Source organism: Diceros bicornis, chromosome 17 (genome assembly GCF_020826845.1).
Source record: "Diceros bicornis minor isolate mBicDic1 chromosome 17, mDicBic1.mat.cur, whole genome shotgun sequence".
Taxonomy (NCBI): domain Eukaryota; kingdom Metazoa; phylum Chordata; class Mammalia; order Perissodactyla; family Rhinocerotidae; genus Diceros; species Diceros bicornis.
In genome coordinates, this window is record NC_080756.1 from 17,040,981 (window position 1) to 17,058,696 (window position 17,716).

Below are 17,716 nucleotides of genomic sequence, written 5' to 3' on the forward strand. Positions count from 1 at the left end.
AGCCCCAGTACATAGTTGTGTATCATAGTTGTAGCTCTTCTATGTGGGACGCCGCCTCAGCCTGGCTTGATGAGCGGTGAGTAGGTCCACACCCAGGATCCGAACCTGCGAACCCGAGGCCGCGGAAGCGGAACACACGAACTTAATGGCTACACCACCGTGCCGGCCCCTCTACAGTACTTACTGCCTCGATATTTCTTCCTTCCTATCATGTTTCTTTTTTTTTTTTTAATTTTTTTTTTTTTTTTGTGAGGAAGACCAGCCCTGAGCTAACATCCGGGCCAATCCTCCTCTTTTTGCTGAGGAAGACTGGCCCTGGGCTAATATCCGTGCCCATCTTCCTCCACTTTATATGGGACGCCACCACAGCATGGCCTGACAAGCAGCGCACTGGTGCGCGCCCGGGATCTGAACCCCGGGCCACCAGCAGCAGAGCACTCACACTTAACCACTACACCACAGGACCGGCCCCTTTATCACATTTCCATATAAGGAAGTGGAGAGATCATCAATTTGGGAGGCAGATTGACCTGGATTTAAATCCCAGACCAGCCAGTTGCTAGCTTTGTGACCTTGGGCAAGGTTCTTTACTTCTTACCTCTAAGCCTCAATATCCACCTTACCTCTAAGCCCCTACATCTATAAATTTAGGGGGCTGGGGGGATATTAACAACTATGTCATGAGGTTGTTATGAGGATTAATTACCACATCATGAAACATCCAGCACATAATATGTGCTCAATAGATGAACTTCCCGCTTCCAGACCCCTGTGGCATCAACTGCCTTGGCCCAGTTCCACCCCTGTCTGCTCCACTTTCCTAGATCAGTCACCCCCACCACCCCCAAGTCTCCCCCACCCTGGGGCGTGTCACTTCCTCCTCTGTAGCCTCCCAGATCAGTACACAAAGCCTGCCGCTGCCTCCGGAGGAAGGGCTGCTTTGCACGCACCTGTGAGTACCAGGGCACCGGCCCTTCTGCCTTCTCTCCTTACTAGCCCAGGCCGCACCTGGTCCCAACCTCCCAGGAAGAGGGCTCTGATCTGAAGACACTCAGGGTTCAGTTGAGACTTGAAAAAGGTTCTGAACTTCTTTCTGCATCCCAAAGTGCTCTTGTCCCTGTTCCCTCCTCCAGTTTCACAAGCTCTCCCTCCACCACCTATCTCTCTGGCATCAATTTCTCAAGGGTAGGGCTGGAGGGAGGCAAAGGAGGTGGGGGATGTACGAGTGCTACCACCGGGGTGCCTGCCATGTGCCAAGGATCACGTCAGGTAGGGTTCTCCCAATATTACTCCCCAGCTGCCATCCCAGCTGCCTAGCCTTGTGCTCAGCTCAGACCTCCTCCCATTTGGCACCTTGGGCACAGATCCCACACTCCTGGCTCAGTTCTGTTCCCTCCCTGTGACTCTGAGTGGGCAGGAGAGGGTTCCGCTTGACTTGGGCGATTTGGATGGGCTGGAAAGATGCTCTGTTTCTCCGCTGCTGAGGGGGTAATAGGGTGTGTATTGGAGTCAGAATTGAGTCCAGGAAAATGGGACAACCACAGAGGGAGAGAAGGGAAGACTGAGGAAGTCCCTCAAGGAAAGAGAAAGAGGATTAGGTAGAGCCCCAGTGGGGAGAAGGCACAGCTTTCCATGATGTTGGTGCCTGGGTTGGAGGGGAAGAAAGCAGCAAACAGGCCAAGGGCCTGGCCTGTCTCAACCCTTGCTCTGCCTCTAGTTCACTGTGACCTTGGGCAAGTCACTCACCACTCTGGGATTCAGGTTTCCATTTGTAAAAAGAGGAGGTTGAAGTAGAAGATTCTGCCATTCTATGGTTAGGATCAGACGGAAAAAGGAAGTAAAACAAAGAACTGTGAAGAAGTGAGAAGAAAAGAGCAGCAGAGAGATGCAATCCAATTTTTGAATAGGAAGAAGAGAGAGACAGAGACAGATAGAGAGAAGCAGGTGGCAGGTCATGTATCCCCAAGGAGGGGAGAAGAGGAGACAATTGGGAGAAGGGGATTGCAGAGGGCTGTCCAGGGAGTCCCAAGGCCCCCTTCGGATGGGGGAGTGAGTGGGGCTTGAGGTCTCCGGGTATGTCCTATCCTGGGGAACCAGTGTGGCATGGGGGCCCCACCTATGAGAGATGAGTCAAAACTGGGCTCTGTACTGCAGCATCTCCGGCCTCCCCGACCACAGGCGTGCAAAGCAAGCAGGGCTGAGGTTACACTGAGGCTGAGCCCTGGGCCGGCCTCTCACAGGAGGGCGGAGGCTCCGTTATATATACACTATGCCCGAGGTCACAGGTGTTGGGGAGCAAGGTGGGGGCAGTCAACACCACCCCTTCCCCACACTCCGTGCAGAGCATCTGGATCTGAGTCTAGACCCCGCCTGAGGAGGATGCAGATGCTTCTCAGCAAGGAGTTAGTGGCCTTTCTTTTATCTATTTATTTATTATTATTTTTTTTCCCCCAAAGCCCCAGTAGATAGTTGCATGTCATAGTTGCACAGCCTTCCAGTTGCTGTATGTGGGATGCGGCCTCAGCATGGCCGGAGAAGCGGTGCGCCGGTGTGCGCCTGGGATCCAAACCCGGGCCGCTAGCAGCGGAGCGTGCACACTTAACCGCTAAGCCACCAGGCCGGCCCAAGCTGGCCTTTCTCATACACTGCTCATGGGGATGTACACTGGCACAGTCCCTAAGGAGGTTATGTTGGTAATACTCGCCGATATTACGAATAGTACCTGTTTATTGACCCTACAACCCCTCTTCCGTGGATTTATCCTACAGATTCACTTGCACACCTGTGAAATTTATGTGCACACACATAAAGACACGAATTTTCATTGCAGCGTTATTTGTACTAGTGAACAATTGGAAACAATTTCAATCCCCATCATAAGAGATTTAACTACAATATGATATATCCATGCAATGGAAATCTATATGGCTATAAAAATGAACAATGAAGTTCTTTATTTTCTTGGTTAGCAGGAGCTCCAAGAAAAGAAGTTAAAAGAAAAAAAGTAAGATGCAAAACTGTGTGTATTCTACCATTTGATTCTACCATTTGAAGAGTATGTATATTTATATTAGTTTGTATATGCATAAAACAATCTCTAGAAAGATTATAAGCAACAAATGATAATAATCAATGATGGTTATTTATTTGGAGTAGGTGTGGAAATTGGGGTGGATAGGGATAAGAGTGGGAGATTTTTCACTATCTTATTTAACTTTTTGATTTTTTTTATTGTGGTAAAATACACATAAAATTTATCATTTTAATCGTACAATTCAGCGGCATTAAGTACATTCACAATGTTGTGCAACCATAAGCACTATCTATTTCCAGAACTTTTTCTTCACCCCCAAAAAGAAACTGTCCCAGTTACTCCCCATCTTCCTCTCCTCCCCAACCCCTGGCAACCACTAATCTACTTTCTGTCTCTATGTATTTGTCTAGTCAGGCTATTTCATATAAATAGAATCATACAATACGTGGTCTTTTGTGACTAGTTTTGTTCACTTAGCATAATGTTTTCAAGGTTCATCAATATTGTTGCATGTATCAGTACTTCATTCCTTGTTATCGCCAAGTAATATTTCATTGTATGGATATACTACATTTTGTTTACCCTTTCATTAGTTGATGGACATTTGGGTTGTTTCTACCTTTTAGCTATTGCAAGTAGTACTGCTATGAACATTTGTGTACAAGTTTTTGGTTGAACACCTGCTCTTTTAGGGATAGATTTAGAGTGGAATTGCCAGGTCATAGGGTAATTCTGTTTTAACTTATTGAGGGATCGTCAAACTGTTTTCCACAGTGGTTGTACCATTTTACACTCTCACGAGCAAAGTGTGAGGGTTCCATTTTCTCCATATCTTCATTAATACTTATTTTCCATTTTGTTGATTATAGCCATGCTAGTGAGTGTGAAGTGGTATCTCATTACGGGTTTTCTTTTTTTTTTGGTGAGGAAGTTTGGCCCTGAGCTAACAGCTGTGCCAATCTTCCTCTATTTTGTATGTGTGATGCCACCAGAGCACGGGTTGATGAGTGGTGTGTATGTCTGCACCTGAGATCGGAACCTGTGAACCCTGGGCTGCTGCAGCAGAGTGTGTGAACTTAACCACTATGCCAGCAGGCTGGTCCCTCATTATGGTTTTGATTTGCATTTCCCAATGACTAACGGTGTTGAGCATCTTTTTATGTGCTTGTTGGCCATTTGTCCATCTTCTTCAAAGAAATGTGTATTTAAGTCCTTTGCCCATTTAAAAATTGGGTTGTTTGTCTTTTTGTTTTGAGTTGTAAGGGTTCTTTATATATTCTGGATATTTACCAGTTATATGATTTGCAAATTTTGTCTCCCATTCTGTGGCCTGTCTTTTCACTCCCTCGATAGTGCCTTTTGATGCACAAAAGTTTTAAACTTTGATGAAGTCCAATTTATCTATTTTTTCTTTTGTTGTTTGTGCTTTTGATATCATAGCTAGGAATCCATTGTCAAGTCCAAGATCATGAAGATTTACCCCTATATCTCTTCTAAGAGTTTATACTTTAATCACTTGTATTTAGGTCTTTGATCCATTTTCAGTTAATTTTTGTATACGTTGTGAGGTAGGAGTCCAACTTTATTCTTCTACATGTGGATATCCAGTCATCCCAGCACCAGTGTTTTTTTTTTTTTCCTGAGGAAGATCAGCCCTGAGCTAACAACACGCTAATCCTCCTCTTTTTGCTGAGGAAGACCAGCTCTGAGCTAACATCTATTGCTAATCCTTCTCCTTTTTTCCCTCAAAGCCCCAGTAGATAGTTGTATGTCATAGTGGCACATCCTTCTAGTTGCTGTATGTGGGACGCCACCTCAGCATGGCCGGAGAAGCGGTGCGTTGGTGCGCGCCCGGGATCCGAACCCGGGCCGCCAGTAGCGGAGCGTGCGCACTTAACCGCTAAGCCACGGGGCCGGCCCCAGCACCAGTTGTTGAAGACTATTCTTTCCCCATTGAATAGTTTGGCGAAAATCAATTAGCCAGAAATGGATGGATTTATTTCTGGACTCTCAATTCTCTTCCGTTGATCTATATGCCTATCCTTATGCCAGTCCCACACTGTCTTGATTACTGTAGCTTTGTAGTAAGTTTTGAAAGCGAGAAGTGTAAGTTCCTCCAACTTTGTTCTTCTTTTTCAAGATTGTTTTGGTTGTTCATGCAATTCTCTATGAATTTTAGAAACAGCTTTTCTATTTCTGTAAAAGAGGCCATTGGGATTTAACTTTGTAATTTTTGAAGCATGATAATGGATTGCCTATTCAAATTTTTAATTAATAAATTTTTAAAAAGTCAGAAATTTGGGCCAGCCTCGTGGCCTAGTGGTTAAGTTCAGTGAGCTCTGCTTCGGCAGCCCGGGTTCGGTTCCTGGGCACTGACCTACACCACTCCTCTGTCAGTGGCCATGCTGTGGCAGTGGCTCACATACAAAAAAAAGAGGAAGATTGGCAACAGATGTTAGCTCAGGTGAATGTTCCTCAGCAAAACAATATCAGAAATTTGCCTGGTCTTTCCTAGAGGTCATTCCAAGGGCCTTCAGGCCCTTTCTCCAATTTAGATCCCCTTTGTGCAAAGTATAAGAAAGAGAAATCTTTACCATCCCTGGTCTGCCTTCCTTCATTATCCTAGACCTTTAGAAAGTTCTTCTTATGGTCTAATCTTTATTCCTCTTGCTACCATGTCAATCAAGTACAGTTACCCTTCCCTCCCTCCTTCACACACCCCCTCATCTTCTCTAGCTTTCTTTCCTCTTATTCCTACTCCCTTTCTTCCCTTATTTAGAGCCCTCGACCCTCTTCCCTTATTTAGAATCCAAGATTATGGAAGAGCAAGAGCTGTCAGATTATTTATTCACCTCCCTCACTTTACAGATGTGGAAACTAAGGCCTAGAGAGAACGTCTGACTTGCCCCACAGCAAGTGAGTGACTGAGGCAGACCAGAACCTTGTCCATTTTCTGTCTGGTTCTATTTCCACTATGGTTTGGAATCTTGGTGAACAGACCTGGGTGTAGATCTTAGTGCCTCCTGGCCCAGTCCCCAGGCTCTTGGTGAGGCCATTTTGCCCATCCTGGCCTTGTGAAGTCTGCACAAAGGAGGGATGGGTCTTTGCTGAGAGCCCCTACCCCAGCCTGGTACTTGCCCCTTCCCGCCATTTTGAAGAAACTGCTGACTCCACAGGGAGAAGTGAAACTATGACAGGAGACAAACAGTTGGGGTAAAGTTTTGAGAGTGACAACCACAGGCTAAGTTTAGAGGACGGAGAGCCTGGGGGTCCTCCCTGAGGACCCACTTATCTCCTTTTATATCCCATTACAGACAATGATGGCTTTGTCAATGGTCCTTGTTTTCCTGCTGGCCCTGAGTGGAGGGGAGAGTGAGTTGGACCCCAAGCTCTCATCCCCAGGGGAGGCCACAGAATGGGGAGATCCTGATCTGCCCCTGCCAGAGTCCTGCCAGCCAGCCCCCTCCTGCCAGAAGTGCATCCTCTCACACCCAACCTGTGCATGGTGCAAGCAACTGGTAAAGATGTGCCTGTGGCCTTTGACCCATGTGTATGTGTGTGTGCAGCCTGGGTATATGTGTCTGATTGTGTGGGCACATGCGTGATTTTCTGGGTGCACTCTGCAGTTCTGTGTGTGACTGAGTTTGTGCACATAGGACTCCTGTGTGTGATTGTGTGTGTATGTGTGCATACACATGCATGCAAGGTTCCTGCGTGTGTACATTATGTCTGTATCTGTGAATTTGTGTATAATGGAGAAGACTTGTGACCATGAATTTGGAGGAAGTATGTTCTTGTTGGAACTTATGCTTGTGTATAGGTAGAGGGACCTGTTGTGCATATACACATGTGAGAATGTACATCTGTCAGCTTGGACTGCCGTAACAAAATACCATAGACTGGGTGGATTAAGCAACAGGAATTTATTTCTCACAGTTCTGGAGGCTGGGAAGTTCAAGATCAAGGTGCCAGCTGATTAGGTTCCTGGTGAGAACTCTCTCCTTGCCTTGCAGATGGGCTGCAGACAAGCTCTCTGGTGTCTCTTCTTATAAGGGCACTAGTCCCCTCATGACAGTTCTACCCTCATGACCTCATTTAACGCTAATTTCTTCCCAAAGGCCCCATCTCCAGATACCATCATAGTGAGGGTTAGCCCATAGCAGGAAGTGTGTGATCGGGTGTCTGAGTCTTTGTTGGGCTGGGCTTGTTATCTTCCTAGGTAGCAGCCTGTGACTGGAGGACAGAAGCGAAGGAGTTGGAAGCCTGTGGGCTTTGGGGGAAAGGCTTAAGCTACCTAAGTGGCCAAGAAGGACGCTAAGGGGGTGGGTGTCTCCCTGGTTGGTCAAACAAGGCTGTTCTTTGTTTATGCCCTAAAGAGACAGGGCCCAGGAGGGGCAGAACATGAGGGATGCCCCAGTTGGCTGCGGGGGCAGAACTGCCCCTCTCACAGGAAGATGGAAAGTTAGATGAGATAAGAGATGAGGGCAAACTCAGAGGAGGCAGAGCTACAGAGGCTTAAGGGGTGAAGAAAGGCACATAGTGAAAGTGGGAGGCAAGAGCAGAGGTGCCAGGCGGGAGCTCTCAGGGCAGTGGGGCGTGTGTGTCGCCTCCAATCTCCAGACCAGAGGGTGGCACCGGGCCAGCTGAGAAGCCGCTCTAACCATTTCCTTCCCCTGCGGCTTCCTAGCCAGTCTCAGGGGTACCAGACACACTGCGGGGAGGGGGCTCCTCTTCTGTCCCTATCCTTCCCCTTCCAGGGGAACTGTCGGTCTTAGCCTGACCCCCTTCCCATTTCGGCCTGAGCGTGCAGGGGAGGTTGGACTAGTAGGCCAGGCATCTCCTTTTTTTTGTGGTAGTCAGGTCCCTGAGATCTCAACAGGAAGTCTGCGGCCCTAGGGGGAGGGGATGGGTGGGTGGCTGGAGAAAGGGGGGAGTCGAGATAGGAGGAGGAGGAGGGGTGCTATAGGAAGTGGGCTCTGACAAGGAAGAGATGACGGGAGTTCAAGGGTAGCCGCGGCAGGAAGGGGATGGGAGGGAATCAGCGGGGCTCAGGGAGCTGACTGAGAAGGGAGGGATTGGAAGGGGCCGCGATTGCAGTGTGGTTTTGGGAGCAGGGCTGGGAGGTCCTTAGAGACGAGGGTCCCGACGGGCCTCCCCTTGCCGCGCAGAACTTCACCGCGGGGGGGGAGGCGGAGGCGCGGCGATGCGCCCGGCGGGAGGAGCTGCTGGCTCGGGGCTGCCCACCGTGGGAGCTGGAGGAGCCCCGCGGCTGGCAGGAGGTGCTGCAGGACGAGCCGCTCAGCCAGGGCGCCCGCGGCGACGGGGCAACCCAGCTGGCGCCGCAGCGGGTCCGAGTCACGCTGCGGCCCGGTGAGTTGGAGGGCGGCGGGGCCGGGGCGGAGGGCCGGGATGGGATTCGGATGCGCCCCGCTCACCCACGTCTGCCACCTCCCACCCCTCCAGGGGAGCCCCAGCAGCTCCGGGTCCGCTTCCTCCGGGCCGAGGGATACCCTGTGGACCTGTACTACCTTATGGACCTGAGCTACTCCATGAAGGACGACCTGGAGCGCGTGCGCCAGCTCGGGCACGCCCTGCTGGTGCGGCTGCAGGAGGTCACCCGTTCTGTGCGCATCGGTGAGCGGAGCGCTGACCCGCACCCTGCCGGCTCTCTGCTTCTAACTTCAACCGCCGCCTTAGCCTCTGCCAGCGTCCTGGACACACAAGGGCCTCAGCTGCCCTCTCCCAGTTTTTAACAGCCCACGGGTCTTGACATCTTCCCCAAAGACATCCATCTTCTAGGTCAGCTGGAGGGGACTTAAGAGATGGTCCACTAGGACCACTCATTTTATAGGAGGGGTAACTGAGGCCCAGAGTCTGGAGAGACTGTTCAGACAGCGCCCAGGGGTCAGACAGTAACCTGGACCTACCACCCGGATACTGCCCTGATGCCACTGTCCCAGCCCTGTGTCTCTTGGACAAGGCCTAAATGCCACTGTCCCTGGCTGCACAGTCTGCGCTCATTTCTGTCCTGTTCAAGATCCTCTCCTTTGCCTCATGCTGCTACTACACCCTACACCCTTGTCTTCTTCCTTAGCCTTCAGGAAACCTGCCTGACTCCCATTGTGTCCTCTTAATCTCCTCCACCTCACTGTTCTCTGAGCTGTGTTCTCACCCCTTTGCTCCTGCCAGGTACTGGGTCCCTGCCCTCTAGGAGCACCACTCCCATTACCTGCTCTACCACTGTCCTCTCCACTCCTCACTTCCCATGGTCTCCTCCTTTCTGAGTCCTCAGCAGTGGCCCCTCCATTCTGCTGCTGTCCAGTGACTTCTGGTACAGGCTCCATGCCTCCCCCCTCCCAGGCTTTGGCTCCTTCGTGGACAAAACGGTGCTGCCCTTTGTGAGCACAGTGCCCTCCAAGCTTCGTCACCCCTGCCCCAGTCGGCTGGAGCGCTGCCAGCCGCCCTTCAGCTTTCACCACGTGCTGCCCCTGACGGGGGACGCTGAGGCCTTTGAGCGGGAGGTGGGGCGCCAGAGCGTGTCCGGCAACCTGGACTCGCCGGAAGGTGGCTTCGACGCCATTCTGCAGGCTGCACTCTGCCAGGTGAGGAGGCAGGGCAGGGATCCGGGTCTGAAGGACTGTTTGAGGCCAGGACTGCCATCTGTGGTTGGGCAGCACACAGTTCTAGGGTGTGCCGGTCCTGTCATAGTCACTGTAGTTTGCATATTTATTTTGACAATTTCCTGGTGGATTGGAGTGAAATATCTTGAGGAAGAAGCATGTTTTTCTAATTCACAGGCAGGCCTCCGCTAGCAGCGGAGGCTAGCCCCCTGTATTGGGGGCTGGGGAGGAGCAGGGAGCTGGAGGCAGGGGGATGGACAAACTGACTCAGAATGAGGCTGGCCAAATCCTTGGCTCATAGCGCTGGCTGGGGTGGCTCAAGGGCCATGCCCAGGTGCACAGCCTACCCCCACCCCACCCCAGGAGCAGATTGGCTGGAGAAATGTGTCCCGGCTGCTGGTGTTCACTTCCGATGACACATTCCACACAGCTGGAGATGGGAAGTTGGGTGGCATTTTCATGCCCAGCGATGGGCACTGCCACTTGGACAGCAATGGCCTCTACAGTCGCAGCCCTGAGTTCGTGAGTCTCCACCCTCACCCTGCCCCTCCCTATCTGAGCCACACCTTCTCTCCTCCCAGGACCCCCACCTCCAAGCCTCATTCTCCTTACTGGGGGCCACCCTGTCATCTTCCCCAGCAGTTCCTCCTCTCCATGTCCCCTGCTATTCAGGCAGAAACCTGTGTCACCCCACTCCCGAGTCCCTCCCTCCTCCTTACCAAGCCTCCAGGGCTCCTCTAGCTGGTAGAACCCTGGTTCTTGGATTTCCCGGGCGGAGGGCACCTTGCCTGTTGTGGGGGGACCTGTGGTCCTCACCTTTTCTCCCTGCCCCAGGACTACCCCTCGGTGGGTCAGGTGGCTCAGGCCCTCTCTGCAGCAAACATCCAGCCCATCTTTGCTGTCACCAGCACCACACTGCCTGTCTACCAGGTGAGAGCTGTCTGAACGCCAGATTCTCCCACCCCGTGCCTTTCTCAGTTCCCTCAAGGACTCATTCTCCTCTGCCCATATGCCCTCCTTCCAGACCCCCAGAAGCCCATTTCCCTAGAGCTGTGACCCACCATTTCCTTCAACTCCTCATAACTCAGGAGCTGAGTAAGCTGATTCCTAAGTCCGCAGTGGGAGAGTTGAGCGAGGACTCCAGCAACGTGGTGCAGCTTATCATGGAGGCATATAATGTGAGGGGCCAGGGTGGGGGGGAATGGTGAGGGTGGGCGCTGGGGAAAGGTGGAAAAGGGCCCCCAGGTGGGGTGGCAGAACTAAGAGGGAATGATCACTTTTTGGTGTGATATTCCACAGCTCCTACCTATAGTTTGCATATGGCTGTTGTTAATAGCCCATTCACTCACTCCATCTTACATTCACAAATCTTAAGTGTCTGATATGTGCGGAGCATGGAGCCCTGCTCCGGGCAAGGAGGGAAAGTAAATTCATTGAGCTTTCACCTCATGCCGTGCACTGTCCTAAGTGCACATACTGTTTGCTCTCTCATTTAACCCCCTAAAACCCCGGCTTGGTAACCATTATCATTCCTATTTTATAGACGGGGATACACACACAAGGAGGCTAAGTGACTTGCCCAAGGTCACACAGGTAACAGATGGAAGGGCTGGCATTTGTCCCCCAGTCAGTCTGTCCATAAAGAATGTGACATCTGGAGCCTGCTCTCACTGAGCTTACAAACAATTCAGAGATATTCTTCACAGGAACCGTAGAATTTTACAGGTAGAAGGAACCACAAAAATTCTTCAGTGTTTCTTGGGTTTAGATCTTTTCTCTGCAACTAGACTGTAGGCTTTTTTTTTTTTTTCCTCCGAAGCCCCAGTACATAGGTGTATATTCTAGTTGTAAGTCCTTCTAGTTCTATGTGAGCTGCGGCCAAAGCATGGCTACTGACAGATGAGTGGTGTGGTTCTGCGCCCGGGAACCGAACCTAGGCAGCTGCAGCAGAGCTCACTGAACTTTAACTGCTAGGCCATCAGGGCTGGCTCTAGACTGTAGGCTTCTTGATGACAAGGACCATGTCCTAAACCCATGTTGAGAAAATTTGAGACAGTATCAAATTTCCCAGGACAAACTCAATGTAAAGAATCTGCCCTTTAGACCGTGTATGCACACAGGTTGTGTGTCCTGATTTGGAGTTTGAAAAACAGTTACTGCACATTTACGGTGCCTGGCCAGCCCTGACCCCCCAGTAGGCCCTCGCTCTCCACAGCTGCATTGAAATGCTGTGTGAGAGGCCTCTGGGTCCCGTGTACTTCACTCAGGTTTCTCACAGGGCCTTCCTCTGGAAATGCCTCCTGACTGGGCAGAATGAAAGGAGCCCAAGGTGGGCTGATGGCAGGGTGCAGAATGAAAGGAGCCCAAGGTGGGCTGATGGCAGTGTTCTGGCAGACTTTGGAACGGCATGAGGTTACTCATGTGGTTACTCCCTCCCTTTCTTCTCACAGAGCCTGTCATCCACTGTGACCCTCGAACACTCTCCACTCCCTCCTGGGGTCCACATCTCTTATGAATCTCAGTGTGGGGGTTCTGAGAAGAGGGAGGGTGAGGCTGGAGACCGGGGCCAATGCAACAACGTCCGAATCAACCAGACGGTGAGAGCCAGCCAAGATAGGCAGAAGGAAGGAAGTGGGGGTGGGAGGGAAAAACTGAAGCAGGCAGGAAAAGATGGGGGGCAGGCACAGAGAACAAGCCAAAAGCACGGGGTAGCCCTGCATCTATCCTTTCTGAAGGGGCTTAATGAGTGGCTTCCTCGAGTGTGTTTCCAGGAGATGGGTGTTAGCATGACCCCATCCCTCAATTTACTAGGGAGTAGGGTTCTGGATGATTGGTGGGTTTGGGGTGCCTGTGTGTGTGTGTGTGTGTGTGTGTGCATGCATGCCCATGTGGATGATTGGTGGGTTTGGGGGGTGTGTGTGTGTGTGCCCATGAGCATGATCTCAGTCTGATTTCTGCCCACCCTGTCCTCAGGTGAATTTTTTGGTTACTCTCCAAGCTACGCACTGCCTCCCAGAGCCCCATCTTCTGAGGTTCCGGGCCCTTGGCTTCTCAGAGGAGCTGATTGTGGAGCTGCACACGCTGTGTGATTGTAACTGCAATGACACACAGCTCCACGCTCCCCACTGCAGCGACGGCCAGGGGCAGCTACAATGCGGGGTGTGCAGGTAAGGGCCTCCTCTTCCCTTCCCCCCGTGTGGCTCCCCACAGATGACAAGCCCTTGTAGTCCTCCTCCTTTGCCTTCCATCTGCCCGCTGGAGTCTCTAGACATCCAAGACTCCACCCTGAATTTCATCTCCTGAAGCTTCCCTCCCCTCCACCAGAACTCCCTCAGCTCTTCTACTGCCTGGTGCTCCACTACACTCCAGCATCCCTTCAGCCACTCCTCTCTCTCCACTCTTGCAAGATCTTGGGTTTTGAGGATCCTGGGAAAGACAGGTCAAGGGATGGTGCAACTCCCTGACCCACCTTTCTCTTCCCTGCCCTCCCCTCCCAGCTGTGCCCCTGGCCGCCTGGGTCGGCTCTGTGAGTGCTCTGAGGCTGAGCTGTCCTCCCCAGACCTGGAATCTGGGTGCCGGGCCCCCAATGGGACAGGGCCTCTGTGCAGTGGGAAGGGCCGGTGCCAGTGTGGACGCTGCAGCTGCAGTGGACGGAGCTCCGGGCGCCTGTGCGAGTGTGATGACGCCAGCTGTGAGCGTCATGAGGGCATCCTCTGTGGAGGTACCTGGGGACTGTCAGGAGAGGGGTGGGGTCAGAGCGGCTTTCCCAAGGGTATTTGGGTTCTGGGAACGTCATGGCACTAAGAGCAAGTATCAAAGATCCTTGTGTAGCAGTTGGAGGATGTGTCTGAAACACTTGAGAGGGAATTGGATGCACAGGAGCAGGTCGGCTCTAGGCGGCCTGTGATGTCCAACTGTGTGTGGGGAGTATGGTTGTCATTCTGTGCATGGCTCTACCCCAGGCTTTGGCCGCTGCCAATGTGGAGTGTGTCACTGTCACGCCAACCGCACAGGCAGAGCGTGTGAATGCAGTGGGGACACGGACAGCTGTGTCAGTCCCGAGGGAGGGCTCTGCAGTGGGCATGGACACTGCAAATGCAACCGCTGCCAGTGCTTGGACGGCTACTATGGTGCCCTATGTGACCAGTGCCCAGGCTGCAAGACACCATGCGAGAGACACAGGTGAGGCCCCAGGTCTTGCATCTTGGGAACAGGGGCACAGCAGGGCTCCCCAAGCCGCTCCCACCTGCCTGCTCTTTCCTGCATGTGGTGTGGGTGACAGCTGCCCAGCCGCTAACTTACTGGTGTCCACTGAACAGGGACTGTGCAGAGTGTGGGGCCTTTGGGACTGGTCTCCTGGCCACCAATTGCAGCGTGGCTTGTGCCCATGCCAACGTGACTCTGGCTTTGGCCCCTGTCCTGGATGATGGCTGGTGCAAAGAGAGGACCCTGGACAACCAGCTGTTCTTCTTCCTCGTGGAGGATGAAGTCGGAGGTGGGGTCGTGCTGCGAGTAAGACCCCGAGAGAGTAAGTGGGCAGGGATGCTGTAGACATTGTCAAAGAGAGCACTGGAAATTTGACGGGTAGGGCCTCAGAACTCTGGGGATGGGGAGGTCAGGATAATGGGAAACCAGGCTAGGCGTTGAAGCAGAGCTGTGAATCCAGGCAAAAGCGGAAGTGATGGACCAAGTGGAGGAGGCTAAGGCTCTGGGCACTAAGAATAACCCTGCTGGGTTCCCGTCGTTTTCAGTGACAGGCAGGGCTGGGCAAGCTGGCTGGGGCTGCACATACTTGTGGGCGACAGTTGATCAGTCCCTATGCCCCAGCCCCCAGAAGTCTGTGTTGTTTCTTCCCCATAGAGGGAGCAGACCACACCCAGGCCATTGTGCTGGGCTGCGTAGGGGGCATCGTGGCGGTAGGACTGGCGCTGGTCCTGGCTTATCGGCTCTCGGTGGAAATCTATGACCGCCGAGAATACCGTCGCTTCGAGAAGGAGCGCCAGCAACTCAACTGGAAGCAGGTGAGGAGACCCCGCCTCTTGCCTCACCAGACTGGGTCTTCCAGGCGTGTCCTGGGCGCGTCCTCCGCTCTCTGCTTCGCCGCCCGCCCTCGGCCCGGCCCCCACCCCGGTCTGTGCTCCTCCGCCCCGCCCCTCTGCTAATTCCCTCAGCTCCCGGGGTCCTGCTCAGTTCTAGGCGGGCTTCTTAAGACCAGATAGAGGAGGAGTCCTGGACTTTTCCTCATCACTTCCAACCTCTTTCCCCAGGACAACAATCCTCTCTACAAAAGCGCCGTCACAACCACCGTCAACCCCCGCTTCCAGGCAGACAGTCCCGCTCTCTGAAGCGGAAAGGACGCTCACCCGGGCTCCGCTCGCGGGGGGATGGGGGCGGTCGATCGGGTAGCGGTCTGGCAGGGGACTGCTCGGTGCTGAGGAGCGGTCACCTCACTTCATTCTCGGAGCGACGCCACAGAGGGCTGCCTCGTGCTGCATCTCTGCGTCCCTACCTCGCGGGAGCGGGGGGGTTACCCCGCCCACGTACACAATAAAGTCTTACCTCGGAGCACAGCTGTCATTTTGCTCTACCCCAAGGCCAAAGCAGGCTGTGGAGTCCGGGCCTCTGGCAAGCTCACCCATTCATTCCTCCTGCCACTTGAGGGCAGGGGGCGGTTCTCAGACTTGAAAGTGCAGGAAGTCGAGAGGCGGCTGCCCGGGAAGCAGCCGGTTGGGCTCGCGGACTCCCCGCTAACTCTGATGCAGGACTCAGACCACACTTCGAGAAACACTGCATCGCTGGTGTCTCTCATTCTAGCCTGCTGCGCGCGTTTCCCCCTCTTCCTCAGAACCGATGTTCTTACTTCGGTACCCTGTTTTTACTTCTACTTGTGGCTTCTCTGTGGAGAAGCGGAGTTTTAAAATGGCGGTTTATAGGGTGCTGGGAGTTGTGGGGTGGGTATAATTGGGGTGAAAAAAAGGAAAACCCTTTTGGCCCCAGTGAAAAAGCTTCCCCAAATGATTTTTCCCAAAGAGGAGATAGTATGTAGAAAAGCCCCATTTTCTTTTTATTTAAATATCCTAAATATATCACGAAGGAACATACACTGCACTTTAATGGTAAAAAGATAACAAGTTTATAACATCTTATAAAAACTACCATTTAAAAGTGATCTTGTTCATTTGATATTCCCCTCCCCCAATAGCAAAATAAGTATATTAAAAAAAAAAAAAAAAAAAGAGGGTGGAGAGGAAGGTAAAGGGATTGTTAAGAATAAATGCCCCAGGGCCACAGCAGAGGCAAAGAGCATCTGGGGAGAGGGTTACAAGTTGTGGTGGACTCCATGCCTCATTTAACCCTCCACTGTCAAGCCATGGGGCACAATCAGTAGCTAAGTGATGACAAGAGGCTGTTAGGGGTGGACGGAAGAGACGTGGGGAGCTGGGAAGGGCAGGGCTGGCCACCCAAGAACTGGCCTACTCTTTCCCAGGTCCCAATTTCCACCTCCTGGTCTCGGAGAGCCTGCCCTGTCTCCCTTGCCCTTCACTCCAAATACACCTGAGGCATCTTTCCAGTGCTAAACCCCACCCCAGCAAAGGAGGGCGGGCGTTGGGCCCAGGAGCCGCTGCAGCGGTCTTAGTCTGTGGTTTCCCTGGGGTATAAGGGGGCTCCTGGGCCCTCTGGGCGCTAAGTCACTCCTTTCACCTCTTTGCTCCTCTCTCCTCACACATCAACAGCCCCAGAACATCAGCACATGGACAACTGAACTAACCACCTGCTCCTGAGTTTCCCCCACACCTGATCCTTGGCAGGGGCAGTTCTGGGATGGCCCTTTGCACAGATGCTCAGAAGTTCCCCCTCTCCCACTCATCCAGGCAGGAAGCTGTGGCCTGCAGGGGGCCAGGGCACATTCTGCCCTAAACACACACTCACACACATAAGGGCATAGGTCACTCATGTGAGTCTCTCCACACACACCCCTACCCTAAACAGATTAGCTGCAAGTGGCAGGGAGAGAGGCCTCCCATTTTCAAAAGCACTCTTGGGAGGGCAGAGTTTTCTAAATGTATCCTCCTTCCCAGAATATATTCCCAGAGGTGCATGAGAGACAAATTCCAGCCCCAGCAGAGCCCTTTAACAGGAAAGGGGCTGGCTCCCACGCAGAAAGATGCTCTGCTTGCAGGGACCACAGGGCAGATCCAAGGACGGAGGCCTAGGGTCTGGAACACCTGAAGCGGGAGCGCCAGCACACAGCTGGAAGAGCACAGGCGGCAAACACACTCCCAGCATCTCCCCCAAGGCTCTTGATACCCTCAGGGAACGTCTAAAGGGTGCCACAACTCTTCCTCTTCCCTGAAATCCTCACCCCTCAGAGGTATGGAGGACCCCCCACCATCTCCTCGAGAACAGGTAACAGCCAGGAGTCTGCTGCTATTCCCTACATTTCCTGGGAAATGGAATCACACTTCCTGGAGGTTGCCATTTCAGAACCCCACTGACGGCTTGGTTAGGTTCACCCAGTCTCCATGATTATTCACCCCCACAGGTCAGAGCAGGCCACAGTGGGGTCAACCAAACCCCAAAACCTCCCATAGGACCCTTTCCTTAGCAGGAAGAGAGAGGGTTTTTTATTTCACTTTAAAAAATTCATGTTCACAAGCCCTGGCTTGGGTTAGAAACGCCCTAACCACCAGCCTGCTGAATCAATCTAAAAAAACCCTCCAAAACAAAGCCCTCCAGTCCCCTTAACTGAGTTCCCCAGCTCCCGCTGGGACCTCAAGCACCCGTCGGGCTGGGGTGGGGGGGTGGGGCTGTTTTATGCTCATCCTCCCCTAAGTTGAGGGCCAGAGGAGGGTTTGGCTCAATAATATGCCATCTCCAAGCATACAAACACAAACACTCACATACCACACACACACACACACACACACACATACACCCCTGATCACTTTTTTAGGGGTGGATAGGGTAGTGGTGTTGGAGCAGAGAGGAGCAAAGAATATGGTTAAGAACAAAACCTATGTTAGGTTTCCTCCTCAGTCCTTTCTCTGCAGCAGCACCCCCC

At 52.5% G+C, this 17,716-nt stretch overlaps 1 protein-coding gene across 7 annotated transcripts; it reads left to right on the plus strand.

Annotated features, from left to right (window-relative positions):
- The first annotated feature begins 671 nt into the window (after window positions 1-671).
- ITGB7 (integrin subunit beta 7) lies at window positions 672-15,219 on the plus strand. 7 transcript variants are annotated; one of them, XM_058558138.1, is made up of 16 exons: window positions 672-952; window positions 2,970-3,055; window positions 6,349-6,552; window positions 8,203-8,404; window positions 8,498-8,668; window positions 9,395-9,636; window positions 10,018-10,176; window positions 10,489-10,584; window positions 10,743-10,832; window positions 12,105-12,251; window positions 12,628-12,821; window positions 13,152-13,375; window positions 13,617-13,836; window positions 13,974-14,182; window positions 14,515-14,675; window positions 14,922-15,219. In XM_058558138.1, the coding sequence occupies exons 3-16, from the start codon at window positions 6,352-6,354 to the stop codon at window positions 14,997-14,999; spliced, it is 2,394 nt and encodes a 797-aa protein (XP_058414121.1). In that variant the 5' UTR covers window positions 672-952; window positions 2,970-3,055; window positions 6,349-6,351; the 3' UTR covers window positions 15,000-15,219. The 7 variants fall into 7 exon arrangements, with proteins under 7 accessions (XP_058414121.1, XP_058414120.1, XP_058414122.1 ...); XM_058558139.1 differs by having other exon boundaries at window positions 894-952; window positions 2,973-3,055; XM_058558141.1 differs by having other exon boundaries at window positions 920-952; window positions 2,970-3,004.
- Window positions 15,220-17,716: the final 2,497 nt, after the last annotated feature.